Consider the following 12,583-nt stretch of genomic DNA (forward strand, 5'->3'; position numbering starts at 1 on the left):
AAACCACCACTAAATTGTGATGGAAAAAAAGTAAAGTAAATCACGCTGATTCATACTGCACATCACAACAACAGGAAGACTCCACAAATAGAACTGTGATACATTCTATACTTAGAATAATTAATGCCTGTCCACTCTTTCCCCTACGTACTCTTATGTAGTTTTTCTCTGGAGCACAATGCACTTTCTAGTTTAAGTAACCAGACAAATTATGAAATCAATCAGTGTTATGAAAAATTCAGTTGTCACAATTTGTTTCTCAGAATAACTTCCTGTAAAGCTACAAACAATCGCTGGCTCTAATTCCAACCTACTCAGAGGTCAACATTTCTTGGCGAGCCCAGTTTCACTGGGAATCTAGCCAGAAGGTAAAAGTTACCTTGTCCAAGTCTGTATCTCTCACTCTAAAAATGTTCTGGGTTATATACATTTAGCATGGACTAGTTAGGCTTGGAAGCAGAAAAAAAGAGAAAAAAAAGATGTGATTCCCAATTTTCATTATTGTGTGGAACTATTCATGAATTTGGGCACCAGCAGGTACCAACAGCTACCACCAATGAAAATCAAGAACGTAGATAAAATAATTCCAGAATATTGTATGTACTTGTTATTGTTCTGGAGGAAATTCAACATGTTTGGTGGTGGGTCGTTACACCCATTAATTAGGGCCTACAATGCCAAGAGTATACCGCTAATAACATATGGTGCCAGAACTCTATTTCCTTTACGAAGAAGTAATTAGATTTAGGAGGGACCTCGTGCCGCATGTTAGGATTAAGATTAACAACTTTTACAAACTTCGTTTGTTTAAAATTAAAATTGGTACTATGTTGGGCAAAAGCACTTCAACACGTTCTAAACTAGCTTCTCTTAATCTGATACTCCCCGGAGGATAGTATTGCAGAATAGATAAAAGTGTGTTGACCTTTAGATTTTAATAAAATGATATGTAGAGTATACTTACAATGGCTTTCGGACAACCCTTTTAATCCATTAGTCTGTTACTATGTCATTCATATTTTCCTTCTGTCACCTACAGCATACAGCATTGGGCAGTGGTTCAGCCAACTTCAGCCATTGGTTAAAATTCACAAGGGGTGATGGCATTTACCCCTTTCACAAGGAGCACATCCACATACAAAGTCCTTTGCACTTAAGGGTACTCCCCTTAAGTGCAAGGGACTACTGTGGCAATGCTCGCATCTTGAGACCCAAAAATATTTTTGCATTTAGTCTGTGTTTTTTTTAGATTGATAGAGGCCCTACAGCGTCCCCAAGAATCACATTTTGCAAAAACCATGACAAAATAAAACAATCACTGACAAAGCCAAAAGGCAAACGGCTGGCTACCAATGCTAGACCTATTAGCTTTACCAATACTTGTTAACTTATTGTAATAATTTAGGCAAGTCAATTTGGAGTGGCATTTTATTTATTAACTGTGTTTTTTTTAATCATACAGGTATATAGGGTTAGCTGTAAAATGTAATAAACTTTTCTTCAACAGCTATTTTTTAACCATGAAGGTTCATCTGGTTATTTTTAAGCTTCAACAAACTATTCTTCAACTGCTACTGCCATTCTGGAGGTGCATGAAATAAACCAGGTGTATATTCAAGGATTTTTGTAAAAAGCACGTTGCATTTTTTTTAGTACTGAGCAAAGTGCTAGACAAAAAACGATCTTGTAATATCTTGACACAAATAAAGGTAATTCCCTGCTTCTAAAACGAACTGGCCTTTAGTTTAATGGAACCATCCAACCTTCTGTACTTTGTATGGCTGGGATTTATCCACGCATTTTTAGCACCCGGATTTTCGGGAGCTGTGTGGGCTGGGGAGAAAGAGTCTTACAGAAGTACTTAGGGAGACTCTAAGACAAAAGGAAAGGTGAAGTACTGCTGCGCAAAAGAGGGCATTGCCTTCGCAAAAGACAAAAAATGTAAAACCGGAAGTAGCACATGGAGATCTTCCAGTCGCAGTCCGGTGACAAAAGGATTTGTTATGGGCAGAACATTCTAGCGCGTGCCTGCCAAGGAATTCATCTAAAGATGTCCAAGCTCCTAGGAAGTAGCAGGGTTCCTGTAATAATATTGTTTCACTTATTTGGAAAACAGTTGAATCAGGACATTCCTGGTAGTATTTGTCATATTTCTGCACGGATCATTCTTCAAGCTACAGAAAAGAATCATAAATTCATTTAGAGTTGATGTATGACAAAATGTAGGGTTCCATTTTTTTTTTTGCCCCTTCATATTCACTAGAGTTAAGATAATTGGTTTCTTGTCTTAGCTTTTCTCTGCCTCAGCTACGGGAGGTTACTTAGGGAAGGAAGCTTCTAAACTTCACACTGCCTGCCCCTGTGCTTCTTTAGATGTTATGTGTATGATGATACTAGAACTGCCTGATGGAAACCCCAGATGCAACCCCTGAAGTCAATACTACTAATATCCCAACGATATGCTAAAATATCTTCAAAGATGGCTCCTCTGTTCTGTGTATTTATCTCAATCAATAACCTCAGTTAGTTAGATGTATGGATTCAATCCCCCACTCAAGTGAACAGCAGAAGCCTCACACTTCTCAAGTTTTAATTTTTCATAGAAATAAAACATTTTCATACATTTTTTAAATCTCAAGATAATGGGTGCGTGTTAGAAAGGGCACCCACAGGTTTTTATAATTAGTGATATCGCTCTGCAGTTTAATGGTCATTGATACACAACATGCCTACCAACCATAATCAATACAAAACGTAACTACCGCACATTAAGTTGCTTAACCTTACAAATAAAGTACGAGTATATTTCACTTTTGTTTGGTGGTTGCCATTTTTTGAACACACATACATACAAGAATAAAATCTCTGACATTGAAATGGCCTTTGTATATCCTTTTCGAAAAGTATTGTTTGTCAAAGGTTAGGCTTCCGAATCCCAACGAACCAGAATACACGTTTCTTTAACTGGACTATACCTGTGAAATCTAATGTCTTTCAGAATTTCCTGAGAAGTATGGAACACCGGAAAGGTTCATCCATAAGACAGAGGCCAATGTTCTCTTAGAAATGATCAACAGACCACTAGCACTGGTCATTGTGGGTTGTATCTCCCCCTTCCACTCACTAACAGCTGTACCAACCTCTGATCTAGTAAAGCTGGTTAAAGAGCACATTTATAGGACAGGGAAGGCAGAGCCATGATGAATTTCTTAGGAAGTGTGATCTGTGGGCCTCGTAGTCCAAAAGTAAATCCCTTAAGATTCTGGAACTGCAACACTACTGCAAAAGGTGATGCATTTAAACAATAAATGAGGGATTTCCCTTCTGATGAAGGCAGTCTGTAGCCACAAACTTTGAAGTAGTACTTGCTGGAACAGAAAGCAGAAGAATGTGTTCTTACCGCTAGTTGTGCATATTAGATAGCTGGACATTTGTACGAAACTAAATGAGCCCAGCTTACGCAATCCTTTCACGTGGGTCTTAATAACTGCGAATTAGTAAGAATTTCTCAACGGGGTTAGGTAAATCCTCTATGACATAGAAGCACCAAAATCTTGACCCATCTGCTCCACGTGGACTGTGTAAATTGGTAGGCGGGTTAGCGGTTAGGAAGCTGTGTCTGGGAAATACGTGATTTCCTGAGCCTTTCCAGTGATAAAAGACAGTGGCTCCATTATAAAAAAGACCAATGTGTTAACATAAACCATGTTTTGCCATTATGAAGGTTTGATTGGCAAACTTCCAATGAATGTAAATGCATCAGTACATCTTAGAGTATGGCTCCAGGTTGTGTGCTTGTAGAGTATAACTACTACTGCAGACACTGGGGGTAGGAGGGCTCGAGACACGAGTACAATGTGACAGACAATTAAAAATAGATCTGCATTCCTGATATAGAACAATAAGGCAAAATACTCTTACCTTCTCTAGAGCATCTCTGTCAGACAACTCTTGCACAGCTAACAACTTGATACTATATGAGAGAAAACACAAAATCACTGTATTTAATTCCGGGAAAATAAATACAAAAAACATTTATTGTAATGCCTTTGCTTCCTCTACCTCCATTTGGCACTACACAGTTTTTCATTTCACCATTCACAATTCTTGTAACGAGTTTAGTAGAGAGTAAGGCTTTGGAAACCAATGTTTAGTTATCTCATTAAAAGTATCCACCTCAAACTGCCATGAACAGTAACCGCAAAATACTTCTCTGTTTTTTCTAGCATTGCATTTGTAGCAAATGCGTTTTCGGAAATGACACAATGTGAGGCCAGCCAGACTGAAATTCCTAAAAGTCACTTTAAACCAAATATCCTTGCTTCTGCTCATGCACAACGGACCCTGTCGTGGGGCTTGGAAAGCCATACAGAACACAGGACCTCCTGAAAGTAGATTTCCACACAGGACAGGGAGGGCTGAGAAATCTGCGCCCCACCAGCCCTGAGCGCAGCCCAGAGGGAGAGGCCCAATATGTTACATCAAAACAGATGGTTTGCTGGTGCAGAGAAATAGTGATCCTAGGGGCTGTGGCATGTTGGAATATTTCACAAGTTTCTCTGCAGAAATGCCTTCAAAGCTAATGGCTTTTTTGTAAATGAATTTGAAAACCTCAGTAGTAAAATTGATCGTTTTGCCCATGTTTAACAAAAAACAAAAAACATTTGCAAGGGACAATCCATTAGAACACCCATGTGGATGGCGGGGCTAACATACTGCGATAGGAGTCTGGAATTCAATCATTTTTCAGAGCTGCTTTTGGATGTGAATCAATCCCTTTCCTGCGTTGCCTACACTATTTATGGTTTTTCTAGGCTTAAAAGCATTGTATGCCAAAAATAATTTCCAACAGACTAACAAAAACATGTTTCCCCGGGTTCAATGCCCCCCAACCCTCCTCTCCCAGTCTCTCTTTATGAAACAGATTGTGAATAACTGGCATGCTATAAAACAGAAACTCAAGAAAAAAAGTTAATATTCACTAGTTGTACAGCAAATAGAGTGGAATACTATCAGGACGTTATACTCTGCAAGTTACATGCCAACTATATGTAAAATGTGCAAAACCAAAAAACAGAAGAAAGAAGGAAGAACGGAAGGAAAGATAGAGGGGCAGAGGTGAGATGACAACCCCATGGAATTGTGGATCTTAGTAAATCATTCTACACTATACAAAGTGCAAACACCAGGAGGCGCCAGAGTTCATGTCCTCATGTATGAGGCCACCCTTCTTTCTTAGTTTGTCACTGTAGCCCCTGCTCAACCTCTGCATAAACTGGGAAAATATATTGGCCATTTCCTTAGTAAACCAACTCTTACTAAACCAACTCTCACCTTATGCCATTAATTACCCTTCCATTGTAAATAATGACCCGCAGCAAGGTTTTAAACTAGTTTCCAACCCATTCCTGCTAGTACAATGTCTATGTTGATTACGTCCGGTGTTATATGTGCTTCCCTATGCAAGCTGTTAAGTGTAAATTACTATTGTAGGTCGTTCGTCTCCTGCTTTATTCCGCTTTTGAATCTTGCAAGCAAAGCAACTTTTGGGAATAAGTCGCAGAATGTCAGCTTAGGGGGAGAGGTAAGGTCCTGCTTGTACCTACTTGTTAACTCCTTGCTTTAAGAGTGTACAAGTGCATGCCAACCTCTACCTGCTTTTCACAGTAACAGCCTAATTTACAAGCCAATTGCGCCACCGTTGGCTCACTTTTTTTGATGCACCGGCAGCACAATGGGCGTGCCCATATTTACAAAGCCACATAAAGTCACCCTGCTTGACTTTTCATGGCATTGTAAATATGGGCACCATTCCACATTACTCTGTGTGAAAGGGGCGTTCCATGGGTGTTGCTGTGGGTGTTCCCAAAAGCAACATGTCAACATCCATAGAACCTGACACATCCACAGATTTACAATGTTTTGTAAACCTGGAAATGTGTCAGAATCCTACACCTCCCCGGGGAGGCATAGCATTGACGCAACGAGGAGAACTACTTTAATTTCTCCTAATTGTTTCCTCTTTCTATGCATGGGTCATTCTGCAGCACACATAGAAAGATGAAAATGCCATTAAATGATTGTTTTTGTGCAGGAAGGTGTGCCTTACTGCACTAAAACAATCATCCTGCAATGCAGGCACCCTTGCAAAATGATTCCAAGGTACCTGCGTTAGAGCATGGCAGCCAATTATGTGCCAGCACAGGGGTAAGAAAACGGATGTATCATATTGCTGTTTGTACAACACATTCCGGTGCTTTGAAAATGACGCACATCGGTGCAGCTAAATGGCTTGCTGGGTGCGTCATTTTCTTGTAAATGAGGCACTTAGTGTGTGTGACATGCTAAGTGAATGTAACATGCTGTGACACAATTTCATCAGACATCTCTTCACTGATTATTTTTAGTGTGCTAGCACTCTGAAAAATACTGTATTTATGCTGAAGGAATAGGGCATTGTGCAGAAGGTGACATTACACATCAAGTGTTCTGCATCCAGAAATGTGTGTGTCCCTTTCTATGCATCATGATCCAAGCATGGCACATTGATTCTCTTATGCACATGAGAGGCGGCGCACAGTGATATAAATGAGCACTTCTTAGCATCAAACGGGTCCTGTAGGACACAGGGCACCAGCACTTTCTATTCCGTTTCAAGCACTGACGGTGCAGCAATTTAATCACAATAACCAGGATTGTGACAGAAGGCCACCTCAGGTACGTGTACAACTCGCCACCATCCAAATGCCGCTACCGGCCTGTGTTGAGCCTACAGGTCATCTGACATATTAGTGTAACTAACTTACATCCTTGATTTTTCCTCCATGATTTATTCTCCAATTTAGCAACCTTGAGAACACAGTTTATTTCCACGCATCGTGCAGAGGCCCGTCCTCCTGCAGATTTATGAGCTCTGGAAATGCTGGCTCAGAGTAAAGCGTTGCTGCTGCTGATGCAGGAGTCTGGATGACACGGTGTGATGCACGAGCCCAGAGCGCGCGGGCAGGAGATCAGCGCATGCGCATCGCACGCCGAGGTTGTCTTCAATCTACTCGTCTTCTTCACACTCGAAGTGTGGCAACTAACTGTGCGCCGGGAAACGTCACCACCACGAAGAATGACGCGTCCAGGAGGAAGGAGAGGCCACTTTTCAGGATAAATCACTCTAGTCTAGGAAGTGGGTTCTTTATTCGAAATACAAATACAACATGGAGCTTCAGCTTTTAACGCGTTCCTGACACATTTCACCAAAAACTCTGTTGCTTGCACAAAAGATTTCTCTTCATGATACTGGAGTATTTAATTTGTGAAGGTGAAAGGCAGAATGTCTTTAGGGCCCAGGAAATCTCCTTCATTGGAGATAGTTATTTGATGATTAAAATTCACTGAAGATGCAGCGTGTCATTTAACACAGATACAATAAAACATTCTACAGGTCTCCCTACCAAGAGCTAGACGTATAATTATTGTACGTATAGTTAATATAACGTCTGCTTTGAATTCCACCAATATCCAGTGATTGTATTGTAGTTGCATTTATATAGTGCTTCAAACCCTTGACTAGACATCAAAGCATATTAGCGGATGCTAGGAATGGCGCCTCATGTGCTGTGATGGGGTGGAAGGGTGCTGTATTACAATTTCATCTCTGTGTGAAGGGCTCTGGTGTGATGCACACAGTGTTTGGTGGTCTAATCCATCAGTAGCAGATTGACCATCTATAACCACCAATCACTGCTCTTGCTGGCTTCCAGGCACTTGGTCTTCAACAATAGGACCAATCCCATGACCCCACACTAAAAGACAGGGCCCAGCAGTGCTGATGACCAAGGAAGTGGGAGAGGCATCCTGGCATTGGAAGCTATCATTAGTTCTACAAGGCCAGCTGGTAAGGGGTCGTTTGTACGCCAAAGAATGTTCACGGAACTCTTCCGAAGATTGGTCGTATTAGGAAAAATCGACTAACTTGTTTCAAGTGAGTTTATGGCCAAAACCATATTTTCAAATTTGGGCCATCCTCCAACATTTGAGGCAGCAAGAGATGAAGCGAGTCCCAAAGTATTCACTTTCCTGCTCTCCTAACTACAATTTCATGTCCCATTTGTACCTGAAAATATGGCAAGGAGAAAACACACAGGAGAACACGTCACCCCACTCATTCACGTCTCTGGCGAGGGGGGCGCTGAACGGCACAAAGACTTCACTTAGTCCCTCGCCGTGGGAATATAATTCCGTTTGCCTGGGAAAAAATTACCTTTCCTTTAGAAGGGTACGCAGTGACCTTATAGGTTCTCAGTCACCCCAGTTCATTAAACATTATGGGGATGCTAAACAAAATCATACAAATGAATTTTACAACAATTCCCAACAGAACTTGTTTCATCACACAATAATCCATGTACCAGTTTTGACACAAGTCCCCAGCCTGTATGTTTTTATACACGTAGCTTTAGGCCAGGGCAAACAAACCCCCTCAATGGTGGCAAATCAGCTCATAGGCCTGGGCGGTGAACTCCACTCCGTTTGCAGAGTGTTCTACACTCCACGATCCGCGGAGCTTGCAGAGTGCAGGAAAGTCCGCTCCGCGGAGTGCAGCAGAGTTTTTTCCCCACTTGCGCTCAGCGCGAGCTGACGCTCTGGTAGAATTTCTACTTAAGGGGCACTGCACTGCGCCACTTGCGGAACTCGGCATATTTTTTTGTCCTCAGGCCTTCATCAGGGTTTTTTTACACTGAAACACACAGGGTTATGACAAAGAGGAACATGTACACCCCGTAGTTGGCCTGCCCACTGAATCGCTTTATACCTTCCAGATCACTAATGCAAGGGAGCCACTGCCAGGACCTCATGCCTTCCAGTAATCAGCAAATAGGCCTGGTAAATCTGCAGCGGGATCCACAGTCACTTGAGTTACCCGCAGGACTTTAAGTGGGTTGAAAAGCTGGGTGGTCTCTCAAAGGTAAGCTAAAAATCTGTGCTTAGCATATTGTGTCGCCAGACTGGTATTTTGCTGTTTCTGGCATTGCATTCATAGATCTGATACAACAAGTAACATTATAACTACAACAACCCAGGACTATTGGCTTTGTCAATGGTTGTTAGATGCATAAAATAAATAAGCAACAGCTATGGCTTCATTGTATATAATATTGAAAATGCTTCAGTTCTGAAATGATGAGACTGAGAAAGAACCAAAACGAGTCTCTTTGAAGTTGCATCAAAGGCTTTAAGCAGTGGTACTACTGCCGACGATTTTTTTTCTCACCCTGAGGGTGATGGGAAAAATGGAGAGCCTGATAGGGACCCGTCCTAGCATCAGTTTTTAAGTACTGCCGGTGCTTGGTTATCTGTCCAGCAGCAGCCTTATTCTGCACTATCAACTTACATGTACCTTATGTCATCTGAGAACTAATAACACTCTACACACTGTATACAGAGAGCAGATTCAACTCATTACCACTCCCATGTCCCACTTCAAATGCTGTACAGACAGATGTGGACTAAATCCAAACAAGAGAGGACAAAGAAGAGAAATGAACGTGGACAAATTTGAGTTGTTGACTGTAGCTTCCGTTTCACTTTTTAAAGCTTATTGCGCAGGGCTTTGAAATGGTCAGGACAAATTTGTACTCAACTAATCAATTAAACATAAGTAAATCAACTAAATCGTGGTCATGCAGGCTACTGTCAAACATCTGAGCTAGGTTATCAGAAGCTTGAAGATAGGGAGTCTATCCCTTATAGAAGAACGCATGTGTGCTTCTATATCATGGATTCTGAGTAGCAACATATTTGAATGGCAGTTCTACGAATCTACCCACATTTTTTAGGTCTGGCTTAAGAGAGTAGCGGTCTGCAACACCTACTGTTATCAATTTCTTAACATATACACAGAGTGGGAGTTAGCTTTGCTCAGGGGTGTGTCTGTTGTGTCATTCCGCCTCCTATGGAATAGCTTGCATGCAATGCATCAGGGACTATTTTATATCTTAAACGTACACTGAGATTCTTTATCTCCAGGATTCATTTTAAACAGAAAGAAATCTTTATTTCACGTCAGTATGTTTTGCCAATGCTTGTTACCAGTGTAGTCATATTTTCTTAGTAGCCCATTTCAAATGAAGGTCCAACTACCATAAGTGATTGCAGTTTAAAGCAACTGACCACATATGCAATGAAATTCGTTTTATTTATTTATTTGTATACTTACCTCCATTAGGCCATAATCCGAAGTTTACAACCCCCCACCCTCCCCTCCCCTGCCCTGCGTCACTGCCCGGCAGCACTCCCTCCAGGAGCCACTACTGCTAAGAGGAAGAGACGGTATGTGTACTGGCGGTGAAACAGTTACAATGGAGGAAGTGGTGTTAAAGCGCCAAGACGTGGCCAGCACTGGCTGTGTCATTGCACTTTTTTTTGTATATTACGGAGGGAGGGGGATCAGCAGTCAATTCGAATGGAGGGAGGGGCGTCGTGGGCAACATGGAAAATAGAGGGTGTGAGGGGGCTGGAGGAAGACGGATAACGGAGGGATGGAGGGGCAGGTGCAGGCACCAAGTCAACAGAGGGTGGGGGTAATTTTGAGGATAAGCAACAACACAGGCATCAATAAAAGAAGGGCAGGTGGGGGAAAGCAACAACATGAACAAGCGCTAGAGCTACACAAGGGGCGCAATCTGGTAGAGTACTTTAACCGAAATAAAAAAGTAGCACCTAGAACAGGTGCAATGGAAAGACACAAGTAATGGGTCCATGCTCCACAGGAGGGAATAACCCATAAAGAGGAAGGAAGCCTAAGGCGGCTGGCTAATAAGAAGCAAATACATGAGAGTGGCAATGAGGCCAACCAGTGATAAGTAGTGGGCGCCCTCCAACCTCACTGATAGACAACACAATATCTCCAAGAGACAGCACATGCACTGTCTAGGGGAGACCTAAAAAGTGCTGGCATGGTTCTTTTCTAAAAGTCAATAAATAGTTTGGTCCTTGATGACGAGAAATCTAATGGAGGCTTAAATCATGTAATATGTTTTTTAAATAATAATAATCCACATTTGTAAAGCGCAAACAATCACCCGTAAGGGTCTCCAAGCGCTGGGGGCCGTCAGGAAGATTAAGCAAGCTATTGCCCAGAGTCACATGGTGCTGGGCTAATCTGCCGCCGGAGCCGGGGATCGAACCGTGATCCCCAGATTCCAACGTCAGTCGCCCTAGCCGCGGCGCCACACCTCCCCATAAATATGTTGCTGCGAGAGTGTAGCCTTTACAATTCTTGAAAATTACAAAGCATTCAAACTCATGATTGCATCTGATCATTTGCAGATGTTAGTATCAGGCCATGATGAGAACTTCAACAACAATATTTTAACATATTTCTTGATTTTTCAATTACGGACTCAGACAGAATTTGCACAGAATTGTTACACTTTTCTGAAGCAGGCATTACCTACTTGTCGGCTGGCCAGTTAACCATACCAAGATGGTTTTCTTAAGGAGGTTTTGAATTTAAAAATCACATTGCTGTATAAACACACCTCACATCGAAGTACTGAACACGTACAGTTCCTCCCCTCTCCTCTGCACAGATGCACGAGATGCAGAAACAAACTAGCACATCTCCTTTCGGTACTCACTATGACCTTTTACTAGAATAACAATTGTTTTCTCATATGTACTCGTCATTTGGCCTGCGTTTTAGCTGTACTGCCCACGATTCTTATCTGTTAGGAACCCACATACTCTCCCCTGGGCTGGTTCTTGCATCGATCTCGACTCTGCCTGCCACCCTCTTCAGTGAAACACAGTTGTCTCCAAAAATTATAAAATAAGTAATTCTTGACATCAAATATTCATTTTGGAATAAATCACTTATAGTATATAAAATGTTTATACCATTCTTTCATACTTCTAAAACGAGACTTATTTTATAACCGTGGGATACTTTTTTCTGCATTTCGAGCCTTTTGCTCTCTTATCACGTGACTATCCCCTTCAACACATTTTAGCATAGCTGGGGATCTTTTTCAAGTTGTTTCGAGATGAAATTACTATCAGTCATCAATCCATGTTATGACCAAAAGAGTTTACCGAGCAATTTCTCAACAACCAACACGTCCGCGTTCTACATCCAGGCCATCTTGTTTCTAAGAGCAACTTATTAGACTTTCCCTCCCACCATTATCCTAAATAATCAAAGAATGTACAGAATTATAAGAATTTATGTTTTCGACTCAGATTTGTCAAACTCTTTAAATGTATACAGAAATTAAACTTATCTTTTGGGCGATAGTTTACATTAGTTCACCACTTTCGGTTTCAAATATGTTTGTCACAACAAAACTTTGTTTTAAATTTAAGTTTTTCACATTGAAAGGACCAGGAATTTTTCAACCCTCTATAAAGCTAGATATCTGAGAGTTGTTAATTTATATCAGGTCGATCATGCACTGAGGTAATGTACTAGAGGGTTATAAGACTTTTAGACTGCGAGATTTACTTATTTTTCATAAACATTTTCATAATATCAGAATATGGAGAACGAAAAGAAAAATTAATTCATTATTACAAAGTCCTTGCTTTCCCA

General features: G+C 41.3%; 1 protein-coding gene across 1 annotated transcript in view; it reads right to left on the bottom strand.

Moving 5' to 3' along the window:
- Positions 1-12,583, bottom strand: part of EEPD1 (endonuclease/exonuclease/phosphatase family domain containing 1) — a 311,216-nt gene that overhangs the window by 146,907 nt on the left and 151,726 nt on the right. Inside the window, exon 2 of the mRNA XM_078688223.1 lies at positions 3,922-3,973. Within this exon, the coding sequence (XP_078544349.1) occupies positions 3,922-3,973 (52 nt within the window). The remainder of the gene's footprint in view (positions 1-3,921; positions 3,974-12,583) is intronic.

This window comes from Lissotriton helveticus, chromosome 4_1 (assembly GCF_964261635.1).
Source record: "Lissotriton helveticus chromosome 4_1, aLisHel1.1, whole genome shotgun sequence".
NCBI lineage: Eukaryota > Metazoa > Chordata > Amphibia > Caudata > Salamandridae > Lissotriton > Lissotriton helveticus.